The following is a 20881-nucleotide window of genomic DNA, read 5'->3' as shown; positions in this document are numbered from 1 at the left end:
TACCTACCTACCTACCTGCCTACTATCTATCTATCTATCTATCTACCTACCTACCTACCTACCTACCTACCTATCTATCTATCTATCTATCTATCTATCTATCTATCTATCATCTATATACATATACATGACCTTGGAAGACTTGGAAGACTGGGTTAACATCAGGCAAAAAGATATATCAGCCCACAAAAATGGGCTAACACTACCCCATTCCTTTGGCTTTTAGGTGAACAGAATAACAGCTGGAAGAGACCTTGGAGGTTTTCTAGTCTCTCTCTCTCTCTCAGGCCAACTCACCTCACAGGGCTGTTGTTGTGAGGAAAATAGGAGGAAGGAGTATTAGGGCATGTTCGACACTTGAGTTATTTATAAATATAAAAAAGGGCTATAAACTTTTTTTTTAACAATTGTAATCTTCCTAAATATTCCTTTCTTCGCTTTTCAGCTGCTCTGAATCTCCCAATCGTTCCTTTTCGATCAGAATACAGCTGGAAGGGACCTTGGAGGTCTTCCAGTCCAGCCCCCTGCTCAAGCAGGAGACCCTGTACAATGTCAGACAAGGGACCGTCCAGTCTCTTCCTAAAAACCTCCAGTGCTGAAGCACCCACAAGGCGTTTTTCCTTGGCAATTCCTAAAAATCCTGTTTCATTTGTTCACTTAGCCTACTGCTAACCTGCAGAAACACTTCCCTCAAACTCTTATTCAAACCCATTTTTTGGTTATTGTTGTTCAGGCATAACTGATTAGCACAGTGTTTCTCAACCTTGGCAACTTTACGATGTGTGGACTTCAACTCCCAGAATTCTCCAGCTAGCGTTGCTAGCTGGAGAATTTTGGGAGTTGAAGTCCACACATCGTAAAGTTGCCAAGGTTGAGAAACACTGAATTCACATCACTTCGCAAAGGCCTCTGACATGGGCTCGACTGAAGTTTTTGTTGTTAGTTGCGAAGTCGTGTCCGACCCATCGCGACCCCATGGACAATGTCCCTCCAGGCCTTCCTGTCCTCTACCATCTTCTGGAGTCCATTGAAGCTCACACCTACTGCTTCAGGGACTCCATCCAGCCACCTCATTCTCTGTCGTCCCCTTCTTCTCTTGCCCTCCATCTTTCCCAGCATTAGGCTCTTCTCCAGTGAGTCCTTCCTTCTTATTAGGTGATGATCAAAGGCATCCATCTCCTGCAGGACTTGGGTTTGGCTTCTTTAGAAAAAAAGAAATAGGGGAGACAAGATAACAGTATTCCAGTATTTGAGGGGCTGCCACAAAGAAGAAGGTGTCAAATTATTTTCCAAAAGGTCAGAGGGCAGGACAAGAAACAATGGTTGGAAACTTACCAAAGAAAGAAATAACCTGGAATTAAGGAGAAACTTCCCGACAGTGAGGATAATTAACCAGTGGAACAGCTTGCCTCCAGAAATCGTGGGCGCTCCATCACTGGAGATTTTTAAGAAGAGGCTAGACAGTCACTTGTCTGAGATGATATAGATTCTCCTGCTTGAGCAGGGGGCTGGACTAGAAGACCTCCAAGGTCCCTTCCAGCTCTATTCTATTCTATTCCTGTTTTTTTTTTACTGGGGCATTTCCATCTATGGGGACAGAAGTTAATGATAGAATCGTTCTCTGCCAATCTCTCTCTCTCACGCACATAGACACACACATACACACACACACACACACACACTCGCTCTCTCTTTGCTGCTTGATGTCAGAGCCGAACAAAGTACGAGGGGTATATAAGAGCAGCATTGTCTGCCAGCCAGAAAGATAACGGCAAAGACTATTGGATTAGAAGAGTGGAATTCAACCTGTTCTTTTCTGCTGCTGCAGGGACCTTCGTTTAACCCTCCAGGTAAAATCTCAGGTTGAGAATATTTTGTCTTTCTTGCGGGCCCTTCAGAAAGATAATGCAAAGATAAACAGGAGGGGAAGGGGCTGGACCTGATGCACAAAGAAGCCTCTTTCCAAGCCAGATGAGAGCAGAGATGCCCTCCTGGTTTTTTTTAATTTTCTTTGAGAGTAAATTCATAAACTCGGATAGGAAAACTGAAAAGATTTAAAATCGGGGTTGAACTGGGCTCAGGTTAGCCACCTGACTGAATCCCCATCCTAGCTTCTAGCTAGCAAGGTTTGCCATTCAGCAGGAAAAGAATCCTAGAAAAATCGACATTGGGGGTGCGTGTGCTCATGTTTGTGTAATTTGTTAACTTGGCTTTTTAAATTCTTCTTCCTCCCGCCTTTCCTTCGAAAGCAGCCAAAAGAGAAATGTGCAGTCTTAAGGGACCTTTTATTTTCGTCATCTTGTCTCTTACTTTAAACTCCCTGGAAGCAACACCGGTCAAGAGGTCAGTAACTTTACAGCTGAATCCTTTCCTGTTCTTCCTCTTCCTCCTCCCTCTTCCTCTTTCACTAAGAAACCACACTTCTGTGTAGTGTTGCACAAATCGCTGTTTATCACTGTGATGCCAAAGGTAGTTAGTTTGGGGATAAAGATGTGGATAAAGAAGGAGAGGCTTGGGAAGGAGAGAGCCAAACTAGAAATAAGGAGAAATTTCCTGACAGCGAGAACAAGGAAACAGTGGAATGGCTTGCCTCCAGAGGTTGGGGGTGCTCCTCCATCAATGGAGGTTTTCAAGAAGACACTGGACAGCCATTTATCCAGAATGGTACAGGATCCCCTGCTTGGAGAAGACCTCCAAGGTCCCTTCCAACGTTGCTATTCTATTCTATTCTATTCTATTCTATTCTATTCTATTCTATTCTATTGTTTTTTCTTATCCTATCCTATCCTATCCTATCCTGTCCTGTCCTGTCCTGTCCTGTCCTGTCCTGTCCTGTCCTATCCTATCCTATCCTATCCTATCCTATCCTATCCTATCCTATTCTATCCTGTCCTATCCTATCCTATCCTATCCATTTCTTATTCTATTCTATTCTATTCTATTCTATTCTATTCTATTCTATTCTATTCTGAAAGGGAAATTTGCTGCTTATTCTCATGTAAAGACTACTTTCTTTGGCTTTATCTTATGGCACATCCAACAGACAGTTGTATCCCTGGTGGGGAGATGCAACTCATGAGAACGTATGTCTTTTAATAACATTTATTAGACAGAATGGGTGCCCCCAAACTCATGGAGTTTTATTACAGACTGACACAGTTGTCCCTTAATATCTCTAATGGATAGGTGTCCTACTTTCTGAGCTATAGATACACAGCTAACAAAACCCTCCCCTTTTTCTAAGATGTTAACCTTTTTCTATGTATTATTAGGTGTGTGTGTTTTTAAAGTAAACTTTAAAGCAAAATTTTAGGATCAAATGGATGCTCCTAAAATTGAATTACCTTTTAAGTTGGTTCTAGTTTAAATATATCCTTGATGGGGATGGACGGTCTAGAAACATGAAAAATAAATAAATAAATAGATAAATAAATAATTAAATATCTTAAAGATTATTCTGTACTACAAGGAAGGGCAATGTATATTTTTTGAACTTCTATTGGCCACAATATTATTTCCTTTACATATGGAATGCTTACCAGTATTTCTGCCTTCACTGCTGTCTGCTCTATAAAAAAGCTGTTGGGTTTCGTAAGAAGACTTTAATGTTTAAACCCATAAAAACTTGGGCACACAACATCTCATTTCTCCTTTATATTCATCAGATTTAGAATTTAACTGTTCCACAGCCATTTTAAACAAATAAAAAAGGAGAAATTGTTAGAGATAGAAACAAAATTAAAAAGGGGGGGGGGAATTGTTAAGAGATGGTATCGTGTTTGTGGACAGGTAAAATATCAGAAAAGTCATCAATTATGGAGTTCAGATTTTTGACACAGTGCATTTGATTATTAGAAGGTTTATTTTGAGGAGAAAGGCTCCATTATCTAGAGAAGATTAAAACAAAGCATTCGTTCCCCTTATAGTAAAACACTCTCCACCCAGAGTTCTTAATCTCAGTAAAACTGCTGAAAAGCTTGGAAATTTCCAAATAACCCAAAACTTATTCTCATGTGAGAATTCTATCTTTCAAGAAAAGTCAAAATATTCACATTTTGTTAATCACATATAGTTCAGTTTAAAAAGATGTGGAATGATCAATAGATACATAATAAGAGATAACCTTTGAAGAAGATTGATCTCTACCAATTTTGGTTATTTTAGCTAAATTTAGTTAATCATAATGGATAAAAAAATAATTCTGACTGTATCAGAAGATGGTAGCATAAAATAAATGTTTAAGTTAACATAAATGCAGATGTTTCATAGTGAACCCCTTTGGATTTTAGAAAAATATCTCAAGACTGAAAAAATCTTTTTTCTGAATCATGGGGAAAAAAACATTATCAGCAAGTACAACCCAAGGCAGGGAATTTGTACTTACCTATTGTAGATCCCACAAATTCTAGATGAATGTGATGAGAGTTTAATTTGATCTGATAAGTCCCTGATTTCCCACCCTGACTTAAATATTGCATAGATCGATGAATTCCATAATAGATTCCTAAGTGTTCAAAACTGCGTGTGGACTTAAACTGTATAACTCAGCCATTTATTCAAAGTACTGTATATGCAAAACCTCTTCTTGCTTTATTAGCTTTTTGTATTATTTATTTGATTTATGCTCTATCTTTGTTTCTTAAGATATTCAAGGTAGGGTGGCTTCAAATATATTTAAACAGAAGGAAAATAATTTCTGCTGATTTAAAATAAGGATACACGTTGTCATCTCTGTGCTCTGTATGTGATGATGTCATAGCGTACATCAACATTTCGGCATCAATTTACTTTGTTACATCTGGAGAATGGAAACTGTCAGTTTCCAGTTCACAGATCTTCCCTCCTGCTCAGCAGTTCAATGAAATTAATGCATTTTGGAAATGTGCTATTATCTTTGCAGTGAACATGACTGGAAAGTTCTTTAAATTGGGTGCCTTGTAAAGAGATGAACTCCAATTCCCAGAATTCTCAGCTACGGCTATATTGTCAGGAGAATTGTGGGAGATAAAATCCATCCATGTAAGGCACCCAGGTTAGGGGTGGCTGCTGTACTGTTTTAAACTTTTCAAATGGAAGAATTATTTCTTTCACTTGAAGAGTATCTATGGGAGTTAAGTTGAGAGCTAGAATTCTCAGGACAAAATTGCCAGTTTTGTCAACAACCAAGAATTGTCCAGCTTTAGGACCTGGAAGGACAAAACCAAAGTTTTCTTAATTGGGGAAGAGATGGGAGAGAAAAATGATGGAATTAAACTGTAGTGGGTATAAAGGGGACACTAAGTCTTCATGATGTCAGAAGGCAATCTTACCACCTTTTACAGTCCTACATCGCCCAATTTTTTTCCTCTGTTTCTAGTGAGGCCCAAACATCTCCCCCTGCTAATTTTCTAGCTTTTTAATTTTAAAATGTTTTGCTTCAGATAAATGATTGAGAGACAGCACAGCGTTCTGGTTGTATTTACAAAACAGGTTTAATCTGGAAGTTGAATTAATCTGTTTCCTTGGTTTGGGTAACCCCTTGAATCCTGAAAATGGGCTGGTGCCATTTGCACATGGATGCAGATGCAAAATAGATGCACCTGATAGGTTTGTGTCTGTAATTCTCTCCCTCTCTCCCTCCCCCCCTCTCTCTTCCCCCCCCCTCTCTCTCTCTCTCACACACACACACATACACAATTAGCCAGTTTGATCTAGTGGTTAAGGCACCAGGCTAGAAACCAGGAAACTGTGAGTTCTACTCTTCCCTTAGGCATGAAAGCTGACTGAGTGAGTTTGGGCTAGTCCAGTGATGGCGAACCTTTTAGAGACTGAGTGCCCAAACTGCAACCCAAAACCCACTTATGCATCGTCGAGTGCCGGGTGGGTGTGGCCCATTGGCTGGGTGTGGCCAACTGGGTGGGCGTGGCTGCAGTGGTAACGGCAGACTGGGTGGGGCTAAAAAGTTCAATCAATCAATTCCAACTTTGCAAGATCTTTTTTTTTCTGCGAGAAATTGAAATTGACTGATTGAACCTTTTTTTTTTTTTTTTGCACATGGCGGCGGAGGCCTAAAGCGAAAAGGTTTTATACAACCCAGCTGAAGGCCTAGGACTGGGGCGACGGCGCGTGTGCCCACAGAGAGGGCTCTGAGTGCCGCCTCTGGCACCCGTGCCATAGGTTCGCCACCACTGGGCTAGTCACTCTCTTTCAGCCCAACCCAACTCACAGGATTGTGGGTTGTGGGGAAAGTAAGAGGAGGAAGGAGTATTAGGCATGTTTATAAAACAATACCCTAATTTTAAAAAAAGACACGGATAAACTGGAGCGAGTCCAAAGAAGGTTTACTGAGATGGTGAAAGGACTGGAAACCAAGTCCTACAAGGAACAGTTATAAGTTCTAGAGATGTTCAGCTTGCAGAAAAGAAGGTTGAAAGGGGACATAATAGCTGCTGTCAGCTATCACACTGTAAAGAAAGACTTCACATTCATTCTCACTTGCTTCACTGGGTATGTCCAGAACTAATGGGATGAAACTTCAAGGATGAAGACACAGATTAGATATTGGGACAGTAGGAGCTACCAATTACTGCACGAAAAGTGGTTCTTCCCTTTCAAATAGAGGCAGAATCAGGGTTTCAATTAATCCCGCAGCATCCAATGCATTGGGCTTGATGATATCCCAAGTTCCATCCAACTTTGATTCTGTAATTCTATGATGAAAATTTTTCCCAAATCAAAGATAGCATGTTGTCATTATTAGTTGCTCCAGAACAACAGAGAGACATATGTCCTTAATTGTCTTACCTGAGAGCTTTTGATATTCTTAGGAATTATGAGTCCCATAGGGACAACTGTAATATATTTTACATCATGCCTCCAGCCAGTTTCATGCACACAAAATAATGCATTCATTGTGAATTTCTGACATGCAGAAGTACATTTATATCACCTTGATGCCAACTAGAATTCAACAATATGTACCATTAATGTAATTACGTCACAAATTACTCAAGTGACACAACTTATGAAATCATTCTGTCACCCAGCTCTGGAGTATGCTTTCTATTAATAGACCAATAGCTTGTGTGAACCTTGTGTGATACTCAGGACAAGTCCTTCAACATTGTGACCCAGGACAGCTTTGATTTATTGATAGTTTCTATGGAGATTCTCAAGCATCCAGATTATGGTTGTCCCAAAAGTGCTTTTCCAAAAGGCAACTGGACTTTCTTGTTTATGTTTTTTAATTGAAAGTTGTGGTTCGACTGTCAAATCTCATGCTTGTTTATTGGGACAACTCTCAACAACTGTGGGTGGGCAAGGAAGAGTTTGAACGGACTCTGAGAAATCTAGTAGATAGATTTTCTACCAACGCCAGAAAAATAGACAAAGCGAGTGCCTGCCATTCTCATACTTCTCATGCTATTAGCAAGTTTTCTAAATAGCCTTTAAAAGCTTATCTGAAGCTAAACATTGAGTCACTGTTGCCACTTAGTGACTTAATGATAGTATAATTTCCCCTTTTGGGTTATATCCTGAAGGTGCAACTTTGAAAAATCACATCTAAGCTCTTTTGTACGTTCACCTGCTTGCATGATTAACACAGATCTGTTTATAGCAACCTTCCCCACACGTGTGGGTCTCTGTGCTGGTTGGGTCTATAACACCCACTGACATTTAGTCAGTGTGACGTTTGTTCCAACCAGGAATTCAAAACGGTACACTCCTAACACAACCGGAATAGACCAGTTTGAGAAGAGTGTTCATGCAATGTCTTCTTGGGTCTTCTGCTCTAACTGATGAACCTTGCAAATACAAGAACCATGTTTACTTTCAATTAGCTATTTAAAAATGTCTGCTCTGAAATCCTTCCTAAATCTTGTATAGGTCTCTCTGATGAAATTCTATATGTTCTAACGAAAAGTCCATGCAAGAGATGACCAGGTTGAGCCGAGGGAGGGGTCAAACATGTCATCAGTCTGGAATCCCTTTGTGTCCACAAGAGATCTAAGATCTAAGCCCACCTTGAATTCCATTGGCTCTTATTTGCCGTCAATTTACCTTGACTATTAGTAGTTCAGATTCTTGTAATGAGCTAGCCTGGATTAAACTTGTACAGGTAGTCTTCGAGTTACGACCACAACTGAGCCCAAAATTTATGTTATTAAGTAAAACATTTGTTAAGCGAATTTTGTCCTGTTTTATGACTTTTCTCGCCACAGTTGTTAAGCAAATCATTACATATGTTAAGTTAGTAACATGGTTGTTAAGTGAATGTTGCTTCCCCATTGACTTTGCTTGTCTGAAGGTGGCAAATTTGACCCCGTGACCGCATGACACCGCAACCATCATAAATATGAACCAGTTGCTAAGCATCCAAATTATGAGCATGTGCCCCTGGGGATGCTGCAACGACCGTAAGTGTGAAAAACAGTCATAATTTCCTTTTTTCAGTGCCGTTGTAACTTTGAACGGTCACTAAAGGAATTGTTGTAAGTCAAGGACTACCTGTAGTCATTTGAACAACCCTGGTTCCTGATTTCTTGTGCCTGACAGTCCATTTTTCTCTTGTCTCAGCTTATTGACTGGGCTGGCCCCATCCTGTGATATCCTAAATCTGAGTGAGCAAAGCACAACTGTTTTGCTATATAGCACCTTTTGCCCCAATTAACTGACCCATGTACAAGGACAGCCTCATTTCAGTCTAGATTGATGTGTGAATCTGGTTCCTGAACGTGGGTATCTGTAAGAAGGGGGTGGGGGAATAAAATGTGACTTGGTCCTTCATGAGGACAATTCCAACCCTTACACCTTCTGTGTAACATTGTGATGTCAATAAAAAAGGGAGGGTCTCGCTGGGCTGTGGATTAATCGTGGGACTATTGTGGTTGGGAAGAGGTGCCTATGCTTCAGAACATCCAATTGCATTATTTTTAATATCCTCCTGCACATTTTATGCCGGCCCCCCAATCTCTCTTGTTCTTTCTGAATCAGGACTGATTTTCATTCTAGACTATAAATAATGGCTGAATTCAATCAGCATTCAGAAGGGGCAACCTCCTCCAGATATATATAACTCCTTTTGGCAGATGTCGTTTCCTCAAAAATCACTGTTAGCTTAGCAATGTAAAGTCTAGATTTGAGTTATACCTGTTTTATGTGCGTCCCCTGGTACTATTTCTTTTCACTGTTCACATGAACAGGTGTTTTTTTTTTTTTTTTAACCAAATGGGCTGTGCTATACTCCATGAGTTTGAACTACGAATTAGGCAGCCTCATAAACTAGCTACAAACTCATTACATTCAATCTTCATAAACAATCCATATCCTGTTATTAATTTTTACCCAGTTTTTAGTTTCTCATCAATATTCCAATTTGACCTTTGATATTTATCATTTTCAGGCTTTGGGTAACCAAGATTTCCCTTGTCTCAATTCATAACAAAATCTAATATCCAAAATACACATTTTATCTATTTAAATGCAATCTTGTTCTATTTCCTAAGAGTTATCTATTTCCCACCATATTAAATCATCTACTTAATAATACAATATCCCCTTTAATAAATCAAAACCATTGTGTATATTACCTGGGTTAATCAATAAATCAAACATATTCATAATAATTAATTTTCTTTTTCCTTTTAGGTCTAATTTTTAAATGTTAAACAGATAAAGTCCTTATTTTCAACTAATTTCCACGTATTTTAAATCTAATGACCAGAATTCCCCTTATCTCAACTTCCAATCTTTTGACTCCCCTCATTCTGCGAGGGTGAAAGGGGAAAGGTTGGGGATCGATCAGCAAATCAATTACTGCAATCTATAGTTTTGTGTTTTGTGAGCCTTACGCTAATTGAGGATCCTGAAAATTGAAACCCCAACACTTTCAGCACTCCCCAGGTTAAAGACGAATGTTTTTAGATGCTGAATAAAAACTCTGATCACCTTAATAAAATCTGCAAAGGAAATCCTTTTTTCCCCCTCACACACTGAGAAGGATATATCAAGAAATGTATAAAAGGCTGTTTTCTGTGTTAATTATGACTATTAAATGCTCATCTTTCACCAGTGGTCCGCTATCAATTCGATAAATTGCTTCATTTCATTCAGGCAATGTCTACCCGAGATGAAACTTACTTCCGATTTAAAGAATTTTCACAGGTCTCCATTTTGTAAACAAAACTTTTTTTTATCACCCACCAACATGAATAAGATTGGCCTGGTCTGGAACAAGGTAGGCAGCCTTCATTTAGCTTCAATACAGCAGTGATATTGGTTTCACAAATTGAGTTTCATCATTTGCTCACCTCTTCCCCTACACAAAGAAAATCAACAGGGTGTTCCAGGAGCTTCTATCATCTTGATGGGATCCCGTCCAACTCCGGAGGCTTTTTCTCACCTTTTACTATTGTGCTGCCTCTACAGCTATCAGATCCTTTTGAAGATTGTTCCCATGGATAATTTTCAAGAGATGATTGGTCCATCAAGTACCTTAACAGAAAAATAAGGCAATCTTATACTTTGGTGCCGTGGAGAACTCGCTAATTCAGTCCTGTCTATTGGATTTCAGGCCAATTTATACATGAAGAAAAAAAATCATACTAGATTTTTCACAATATAGACGTATTTGCTTTATTGAAAACATGCTACACATTTGTGAAGTTTTCTTATCAGTCATATCTAGAAGGAAGGTTTGGATTTCTGTACCTGCAAAACGCAGAAACTCAACTTCATAGTAGGCTGCTCGGTTTCTATTGATTAAGAAGACCATAGTAATTATCTCTTTAGAAGGTGTTGTTGTTGTTGTTAATTGCAAAGTCATGTCCGACCCATCGCGACCCCATGGACAACGTTCCTCCAGGCCCTCCTGTCCTCTACCATCTTCTGGAGTCCATTTAAGCTCACACCTCTGCTTCAGTGACTCCATCCAGCCACCTCATTCTCTGTCGTCCCCTTCTTCTCTTGCCCTCCATCTTTCCCAGCATTAGGCTCTTCTCCAGTGAGTCCTTCCTTCTCATTAGGTGGCCAAAGTCCTTGAGTTTCAACTTCAGGATCTGGTCTTCTAAAGAGCAGTCAGGGTTGATCTCCTCTAGGACTGACCGGTTTGATCGCCTTGCAGTCCAAGGGACTCGCAGGAGTCTTCTCCAGCACCATAGTTCAAAGGCCTCAATTCTTTGGCACTCAGCCTTTCTTATGGTCCAACTTTCACAGCCATACATTGCAAATGGGAAAACCATGGTCTTGACTATACGTACTTTTGTTGGCAGGGTGATGTCTCTGCGTTTTAGTATGCTGTCTAATCTTTAGAAGTAGAGAACCTTTATTGTCAATTTTTTTCTGTAGGCACAATGGCACATATTAAAAATGAAATTTAGTTATTTTCTCTCCAAGTGTACACATACATAACACACATTTAAAACATACTATATACAACATATACTATATACAACACATAAATTTAGAAAAGTAAACCTAGAACAAAGAGGTAGTCTCTGTAGCTAACTAGATATGCCCATTTCAAGCATTCCATTCCATTCTGATCTACTGTCCACCCCTTCCCCCCCCAAAAAACCCTCTTCAAATTCTGCAAGCATCCAGTGGCCATTAAATTCAGTGTTAGGGTGACCTCAGAGCTGGAGCACATTAGACCTACGGGCCAGATCCAGCCAAAATCACCCATTTTTTCAAAGTCCCAATTCTCCAACAGTTGTCTTCCCAGTTTTAGGAATGGAACAGGTACAAAAACAGGCTGTAACAATAACGGAGAATAGTTGTAATCAGGATTGAAATGAGGGGTCCTTGGTGCTCTATGAGTTTGGGTTTTTTTCTTACAGATGTTTCATTACCCAAACTAGGTAACATCATCAGTGCACTGATGATGTTACCTAGTTTGGGTAATGAAACATCTGTAAGAAAAAAACCCAAACTCATAGAGCACCAAGGACCTCTCACAGTTGTAACAGTCACTAAATGAGTCACGGGTAGCAGAGTGGTTGGAATGCAGTTATTGCAAGCTAATTCTGCCCACTGCCAGCAGTTCGATCCTGACTGGTTCAAGGTTGACTCAGCTTTCCATCCTTCCGAGGTCGGTAAAATGAGGACCCAGATTGTTGGGGGCGATATCCTGACTCTGTGAACCGCTTAGAGAGGGCTGTAAAGCATTGAGAAGGGATATATAAGTCTATGGCTATTGCTGTTACTAAATGCCTTCAAGGAGCATTAGAAGGGCTGTAGGTGACATGGAGTTTACTCTCTAGTTACCTGTAAAAATGCCCCCCCTCAAATATTTATAAGAATAAATATAAAGCATTTATTCAAAGCATACACTAACCTGTCGTACATTGTAAAAATGGCTATGGGAGATGATCATCTTGATGTATCTCTCTATTTGCTTTTATTTATTATTTGTCGGCTTGTTTGTTAAATTTATTTGCTTTTAACGACCAACAGCCACCATCTGGAGAAACGGAAGTGCAACACCGCCACTTGTGTGACACAACGCTTGGCAGACTTCCTAGTCCGGTCCAGCAACACCATCGGAACCATTTATTCGCCTACCAATGTAGGGGCCAACACTTACGGGAAGAGAGGCAGAGAAGTTCCCAACTATCTACAGCTTTAAGAATGCAAGATGGCCACGGTGGCGGCTCTCGCTAGAAATTGCTCTTCCTGTCTCTGGTTTTCATGTTATAAAGTCCTGGTCCTCTCCGTTTTCCATTCATTTTGTTTCAGCAAGGCTGACATTTCAGCCAGGGGCTTGAAAATTGGGTTGTCTGGGTCACTGCTTTGATCACTGGCTGCCTGCTTATATCTCACAGTGCCTTGTTTTCCCTGTGTGTATTTGATGGATGTGATTTCCATGAATTTATCACACTGCTTTGCTGGAAAATGATCTGCCAACGGGGTCCCTGTGGGTGATGCTCTGCCTGTTGTCGACATACTTGCGAAATCCCTCTGTTAAAAAAAAATAATAATAATAAGGGGGAGGGGGAAAGATTAATAAATCTCATAAAATCCGTGCCACATGAAATCTGATCATGTGAATGGGCTGCAAGTATGTTCTTTTTTCTTTTTCTTTCTTTTTAATTAAAATGTTTAAAAAGACAAAGTGTGAGAGATGTATGTCTTCGGAATATTATCTGATGGGGAGGGGGAGGGGTCAACCTGACTCACCTCAGCTAGTAAATAAATAATGATACATTTATTGATAGATCTACATCTTGCGTTTCAACCAGGTGATGTACACGATATACCGGGGTACTGTGGGGTCCTTGGTGCTCTCCGAGCTTGGTTATTTTCTTGCAGACGTTTCTTTACCAAACTAGGTAACATCATCAGTGCTAGAAGGGAGTGGGATTTGGTCTCTGTTTATATATAAGTGGTTGGTGGGAGTGTCCTTGGTGGTTCCCTGATTAGGTTGTTGTTTACTGCTACCTTATTTGTCTTCAGACAACACTGATAGGGCAAATAGCACATAAACAGAGAGCAAACCCCACTCTCACTAGCCCTGATGGTGTTGCCCAGTCTGGTAATGAAATGTCTGCAAGAAAACAAGCAAGCTCAGAGCACACCAAGGACCCCCACAGTTCATCCCTCAGCTACAAATATTCTCTTCTGCTGGTAAAATATAGTACTCATTTTTCCATGTTTCCTCATAATAACAAACTTTATGTAGTAGATTGGGTCACCCAATGAGCTGGGTGGACTTGAGGACCTGAACATGGGCCCCCATTCCTAGTCTAACATGATACCACTACATCACACTGGCTTACTGGCCAAGAGTCCTGCATGGCTGAGAAAGGACTAGAATCTAGGTCAGGGGTAGGCAACCTTGGCTCTTTTATGACTTGTGGACTTCAACTCCCAGAATTCCTGAGCCAGGATGGCTCAGCTTGGAAACCTCTCCCTTTCCCCTCAGCATGGCTGGCTCAGGAATTCTGGGAGTTGAAGTCCACAAGTCATAAAAGAGCCAAGGTTGCTGACCCCTGATCTAGATTTTCCCCATTCTAGTCCTGGACTTTCACCATTAAACATCCCCCCACCCGTAATGCCTCTGGGACTCCAGTGGACTAGAACCTGGGTTCTCCCTGATCCTGGTCCAAAATGTCAACCACTATTCCACATAGTAGGTAACTTGTTCTCCAGAGATAACCACAACAGTATTTCCTAACCCGAGCAATTTCTAGATGTGCAGATTTCAACTTTCAGAAAATTAAGACTCGAAGTCCACACATCTGAAATTTGATCAGGTTGGAAAACACTGGGCTTGGTAATCAAAATAGTAAGATCCATGTTTCTTTAAAAAAAAAAAGTCTTGGTTAACTAGATGTTGATGGGTTTTTTTTAAAAAAAAAACACCCTTTAAGGAGTAAAGGATGATCGTCAGCTCAATGGATCCAACATGATCAGCTTCAGCATAATGTTGATTGGCTGGGCTGGGAGAACAGTTAAGAAACACAGAGGAAGGAGCAAAAGGGAATATTGTGGACATGTTACATCACAACAGTGTTCCAATATCTAAGTGCCACAAAGAAGAGAGGGGTCAACTTATTCTCCAAAGCACCTGAAGGCAGGACAAGAAGCAACGGATGGAAACTCATCAAGGAGAGACCCAACCTAGAACCAAGGAGAAATTTCCAGTGAGAACAATTAATCAGTGGAATGGGATGCCACCAGAAGTTCTGGGTGCTCCATCACTGGATTTTTTCAAGAAGGGATTGGACAACCATTTGTCTGAAATTATATAGGCACTCCTGTTTGAGCAAAGGGTTGGACTAGAAGACCTCTAAGGTCTCTTCCAACTCTGTAATTCTGCTAAAAGAACACTGCACACAGCTAAGGACAAGGGGAGTTGTAGTCCAAGTTTCAAGAGGGCACTAGTTTGAAGAGAAGCTATATGAGATCCCTCCCGGCTGAATTGTGTGTTAAGGAAGAGATTAGCCTTAAGAATACATTGTGTTGAATGAACTCAATATTGTGGTGATCCCCATTTTTCATTTTAAATTAAATGCAACAACTGGAGAAACAACCCTCCTAATCAGCAATCAAGAACTCAGCAGGCTTCAATAAATGCTGATACTAATTTCCTTGAAGTCATCTAAGGTAATGGACGTGTCTTGCAGTAGGATATTACAGAAATTAACCCATTATGAGATGTAGGACACAGAATATCCTTTATTTTCTAGGTTCACAAACAGGAAACTTCCAGAAATCATGATTAGCTTGCAGAATCAAGGATGTTTTCTACACATTATGAGATACAAGTTGATTCACTCAACGACCATGGTGATTTGCTTAACAACCAAGGCCAGGGGTAGAGAACCTTGGCTCTTTTATGACTCGTGGACTTCAACTCCCAGAATTCCTGAGCCAGCCATGCTAAGGGGAAAGGGAGAAGTTTCCAAGCTGAGCCATGCTGGCTCAGGAATTCTGAGAGTTGAAGTCCACGAGTCATAAAAGAGCCGAGGTTGTCTACCTGACCATGGCAAAAAGGGTTGTAAAATTGGGTGCGACTCACTTAATAACCACCACACTTAGCAATGAAAGTTCCCCTCCCAATTGTGGTCGTGGTCAAGGAATACCTATTATTTAGAGCAGGGGTCTTCAAACTTGGCCCTTTTATGACTTGTGGACTTCAACTCCCAGAATTCCTCAGCCAGTGTGGAATTCAACAATCCCTCACACCATCCAACACTCATCAGCCACAGCCCCAGGGAAGCATGATATGACTTTTGGGAGATAATAAGATTAACCCACCACCATTAGAATACCAAAAAGGCACACTCAGACTCAGGTCAAAGTTCATGCCACAGGAACAACTCCAAACAAAAGCCCAAGAAGGTATAAAAACCCACCACTCCCTATTACATGTGGTCAGCTTTCCCAGAGCCATTTTCTGTCTGGCTCTCCTCTTCAATAAACTACAACCTTCTTTCTAAAGCAGTCTCCATTTTGATTATTCCCGGCTTGGACTGGACCCTGGTGAAGATTTTTCCTTCAACGATATATGGTGTGAAATGGTTTCCGAAACAGGAACCCTGGCATAACTGATCAGATAGAAATGGAATGTGAAAACAGGGATTCCAGAAAGCAGGCAAAGAGATGATCCTCTCCCCGGTCCAGGTTAAAAAATACAAATGTGTCCTGGAGTTGTAGGCTTCCAATTGTTGGGGGTCTTCAAGAAATGATTGGACAGCCATTTGTCCAGCACGCGCTAAGGTTTCCTGCCTGGGGAAGGGGGTTGGATTAGAAGACCTCCAAGGTTCCTTGCTTAAACAGTTTATGCAAGATTGCATAAATGGAGGAAGAGAATCAAGCTCACGTCAAGTATTAGTACCACTTTATAAAACCTCAGTAAGGCCACAGCTGGAATACTGCATCCAGTTTTGGACACCACATTACAAAAAAGATATGGAAACTCTGGTGGTACAGAGAAGAACAACTAAGATGATAAAGGGCCTAGAGACTAAAACATATGAAGAACAGTTGCAGTCTAGTCTAGGGGGGAAAAAAGACTAGGGGTGACATGATAGTAGTATTCCAGTATTTGAAGGGCTGCCACAAAGAAGAGGGTGTCAACTTATTTTCCAAAGCACTAGAAGGCAAAAAACAATGGATGGAAACTAATCAAGGAGAGAAGCAAACTAGAACGAAGGAGAAACTTCCTAATAGTGAGAACAATCAACTAGTGGAACTGCTTGCCTCCAGAAGTTGTGGGTGTTCCATCACTGGAGGTTTTTAAAAAGAGACTGGACAGCCACTTGTCTGGAATGGTATAGGGCAGTGATGGCGAACTTATGGCACGCATGTCAGAGGTGGCACTCAGAACCCTCTCTGTGGGCACATGTGCCGTTGCCCCAGCCTCACTTCCCCCCACGACCCCCTCCTCACCAGCAGCCCCCCTGGAGGAGAGTCGCCCCCGAGCGTGGCCCATGCGGAGCAGCGCAGCCAAGGACATGGCAGCCAGGCAGCATAGACAAGACTCTGCCCTCACACCCCATCGTGCACAGTTGATGCCGCGGGGCGCAGGCAGAAGGCGTGGCCGCCATGGCACTGCTGGGCTGCCTGGGCGATCTGCGGTGGGCCCTGGAGGCGGTGAGTGGCCNTTTTTAATTAAAATGTTTAAAAAGACAAAGTGTGAGAGATGTATGTCTTCGGAATATTATCTGATGGGGAGGGGGAGGGGTCAACCTGACTCACCTCAGCTAGTAAATAAATAATGATACATTTATTGATAGATCTACATCTTGCGTTTCAACCAGGTGATGTACACGATATACCGGGGTACTGTGGGGTCCTTGGTGCCCTCCGAGCTTGGTTATTTTCTTGCAGACGTTTCTTTACCAAACTAGGTAACATCATCAGTGCTAGAAGGGAGTGGGATTTGGTCTCTGTTTATATATAAGTGGTTGGTGGGAGTGTCCTTGGTGGTTCCCTGATTAGGTTGTTGTTTACTGCTCCCTTATTTGTCTTCAGACAACACTGATAGGGCAAATAGCACATAAACAGAGAGCAAACCCCACTCTCGCTAGCCCTGATGGTGTTGCCTAGTCTGGTAATGAAATGTCTGCAAGAAAACAAGCAAGCTCAGAGCACACCAATGACCCCCACAGTTCATCCCTCAGCTACAAATATTCTCTTCTGCTGGCAAAATATAGTACTCATTTTTCCATGTTTCCTCATAATAACAAACTTTATGTGGTAGATTGGGTGGACAGCTAGGAGACAATGAGTCACTCAATGAGCTGGGTGGACTTGAGGACCTGAACATGGGCCCCCATTCCTAGTCTAACATGATACCACTACATCACACTGGCTTACTGGCCAAGAGTCCTGCATGGCTGAGAAAGGACTAGAATCTAGATCAGGGGTAGGCAACCTTGGCTCTTTTATGACTCGTGGACTTCAACTCCCAGAATTCCTGAGCCAGCATGTCTCCGCTTGGAAACCTCTCCCTTTCCCCTCAGCATGGCTGGCTCAGGAATTCTGGGAGTTGAAGTCCACGAGTCATAAAAGAGCCAAGGTTGCTGACCCCTGATCTAGGTTTTCCCCATTCTAGTCCTGGACTTTCACCATTAAAAATCCCCCCGCCTGCAATGCCTCTGGGACTCCAGTGGACTAGAACCTGGGTTCTCCCTGATCCTGGTCCAAAATGTCAACCACTATTCCACATAGTAGGTAACTTGTTCTCCAGAGATAACCACAACAGTATTTCCTAACCCGAGCAATTTCTAGATGTGCAGATTTCAACTTTCAGAAAGTTAAGACTCAAAGTCCACACATCTGAAATTTGATCAGGTTGGAAAACACTGGGCTTTGTAATCAAAATAGTAAGATCCATGTTTCTTTAAAAAAAAAAGTCTTGGTTAACTAGATGTTGATGATTTTTTTTTTAAAAAAAAAAACACCCTTTAAGGAGTAAAGGATGATAGTCAGCTCAATGGATCCAACATGATCAGCTTCAGCATAATGCTGATTGGCTGGGCTGGGAGAACAGTTAAGAAGGACAGAGGAAGGAGCAAAAGGGAATATTGTGGACATGTTACATCACAATAGTGTTCCAATATCTAAGGGGCTGCCACAAAGAAAAGAGGGGTCAACTTATTCTCCAAAGCACCTGAAGGCAGGACAAGAAGCAACAGATGGAAACTCATCAAGGAGAGAAGCAACCTAGAACCAAGGAGAAATTTCCAGTGAGAACAATTAATCAGTGGAATGGGTTGCCACCAGAAGTTCTGGGTGCTCCATCACTAGAGTTTTTCAAGAAGGGATTGGACAACTATTTATCTGAAATTATATAGGATCTCCTGTTTGAGCAAAGGGTTGGACTAGAACCTTTTCAACCTTTCAACCTTTTCACCCATTGTAGCACTTTTAGGATATGGCAACATCCGAGTACCACCAGTCGCCTAGCAAGGTGTCAAAAACTTGATGACCAAAAAAAATAAAAAATAAAAAAGTGATAAAGTACAGGTAGTCTTCGACTTACAACAGTTCACTTAGTGACTCTTAGAAGTTACAATGGCACTGAAAAGAGTGCCCCCCAAGCCACAGCCGAGCAAGACACCTGCCTGCCTGCCCGCCCGGCGGCGCTCTTCCTCCTGTCCGAGGTTTTCATTGTGAGCATTTCTGTTGAGGATTGGCAGCGGGGGTGGGGTGGGGGGTGTTTGGTTTTTATTCCCCCCGTCTGATGGGTGGTTGCAGCAGGTTTTGGTCACTTCACATGACCCTGGGACACTGTGACCGTCATAAATATGAATCAGTTGCCAAGCATCTGAATGTAAATCACAAGACCCTGGAGATGCTGCAACATTCCAGCTGATTGGTGCTTCTTCTGGGCTCAGCAGAATCACCAGGATCAGCTCCAAGCTCCAGCTAGGGCCTGGCGCTGATCCTGGCGCTTCCACTGAGCCCTGACAGCCCCGAAGAAGCGCCGATCAGCTGAAAAGCGGCACTGATCCTGGCACTTCCGCTGAGACCTGACAGCCCTGCAGCTCCAGCCATCTCTCACTCAGGCTTATGCGGTGCTGCCATCGGTTCAGCTCATTCCCCTCCCCTGCTACCACTTTTCTAGGATGGTCACGTACCACCTGCCAGGTGTCAATGTACCACAGGTGGTACCCGTACCACTGGTTGAAAAGCCCTGGACTAGAAGACTTCTAAGATCTCTTCCAACTCTATAATTCTGCTAAAAGAACATTGCACACAGCTAAGGATAAGGGGAGCTGTAGTCCAAGTTTCAAGAGGTCACTAGTTTGAAGAAAAGCTATATGAGAGGGAGGCTGAATTGTGTGTTAAGGAAGAGATTAGCCTTAAGAATACATTGTGTTGAATGAACTCAATATTGTGGTGATCCCCATTTTTCATTTTAAATTAAACACAACAACTGGAGCGACAACCCTCTAATCAGCAATCAATAACTCAGCAGGCTTCAATAAATGCTGATATTAATTTCCTTGAAGTCATCTAAGGTAATGGACGTGTCTTGCAGTAGGACATCCCAGAAATTAACCCATTATGAGATGTAGGACACAGGATATCCTTTAGTTTCTAGGTTCACAAACAGGAAACTTCCAGAAATCACGATTAGCTTGCAGAACCAAGGATGTTTTCTACACATTATGAGATACAAGTTGATTCACTCAACAACCATGGTGATTTGCTTAACAACCATAGCAAAAAGGCTGATAAAATTGAGTGCGACTCAATTTAATGACCACCTCACTTATCAATAAAAGTTCCCCTCCCAATTGCGGTCATCATTCAAGGAATACCTATTATTCAGACCAGAGCAGGAGTCTTCAAACGTGGCCCTTTTATGACTTGTGGACTTCAACTCCCAGAATTCCTCAGCCAAGCTCGCTGGAGTTGTAGATGCTCAATTGTTGGGGGTCTTCAAGAAATGATTGGACAGCCATTTGTCCAGCACGCACTAAGGTTTCCTGCCTGGGAAAGGGGGTTGAATTAGAAGACCTCCAAGGTTCGTTGCTTAACCAGTTTATGCAAGGTTATTTATCACCGGGTGCCAGGTGGGCGTGGCCCACTGGGTGGGTGTGGCTGTGGTGGTCATGGCAGATTGGATGGGTGTGGCCAAGGTGGGCATGATCACCTCGATGTTGCTCGTGGGGAGGGATGCCTGTGGGGGCCGGGCAGGGTTGGGGGAGATCCAGGGGGTCTCTGGCAGGTGGGGCGGTGGGCAGGAGGCTCGTCCTGCGGGGTGAGGCGAGGCAAGGCAGGGCAGGGGTGCCATTGATACAGGGCAAGGTGAGGCAGGGGCCGGGGCGGCTTCTGCCTGACACCATCAGCCCCTGCACACAGAGGCCAGCAAGCACATGGGTGCTGGGAAGCATCCAGCCATGTGGGACCTCGGCGAGTTAGCAGGCGGCTGGTTGAAGAGGGC

General features: G+C 42.2%; 1 protein-coding gene across 1 annotated transcript; it reads left to right on the top strand.

Annotated features, from left to right (window-relative positions):
* The first annotated feature begins 2263 nt into the window (after positions 1 to 2263).
* Positions 2264 to 12604, top strand: LOC114923059 (islet amyloid polypeptide-like). The gene is made up of 3 exons (XM_029285486.1): positions 2264 to 2343; positions 3005 to 3058; positions 12433 to 12604. Exons 1-3 carry the CDS (start codon positions 2264 to 2266, stop codon positions 12602 to 12604), a joined length of 306 nt encoding a protein of 101 aa, XP_029141319.1.
* Positions 12605 to 20881: the final 8277 nt, after the last annotated feature.

This window comes from Protobothrops mucrosquamatus, unplaced genomic scaffold, assembly GCF_001527695.2.
Source record: "Protobothrops mucrosquamatus isolate PMUCROS unplaced genomic scaffold, P.Mucros_1.0 scaffold1761, whole genome shotgun sequence".
In the NCBI taxonomy this organism is placed as follows: domain Eukaryota; kingdom Metazoa; phylum Chordata; class Lepidosauria; order Squamata; family Viperidae; genus Protobothrops; species Protobothrops mucrosquamatus.
The sequence above is the reverse complement of the archived record's forward strand: the minus strand, read 5'-3'. Positions and strand labels throughout refer to the sequence as shown.

Coding starts and splice junctions, on each gene's coding strand:
- LOC114923059 (XM_029285486.1), top strand. CDS start 2,264: ATGTGCAGTCTTAAGGGACCTTTTATTTTCGTCATCTTGTCTCTTACT. Junction 2,344..3,004: donor GAAGCAACACCGGTCAAGAG/GTCAGTAACTTT, acceptor TCTCATGTAAAG/ACTACTTTCTTTGGCTTTAT. Junction 3,059..12,432: donor AACAGACAGTTGTATCCCTG/GTGGGGAGATGC, acceptor AACGACCAACAG/CCACCATCTGGAGAAACGGA.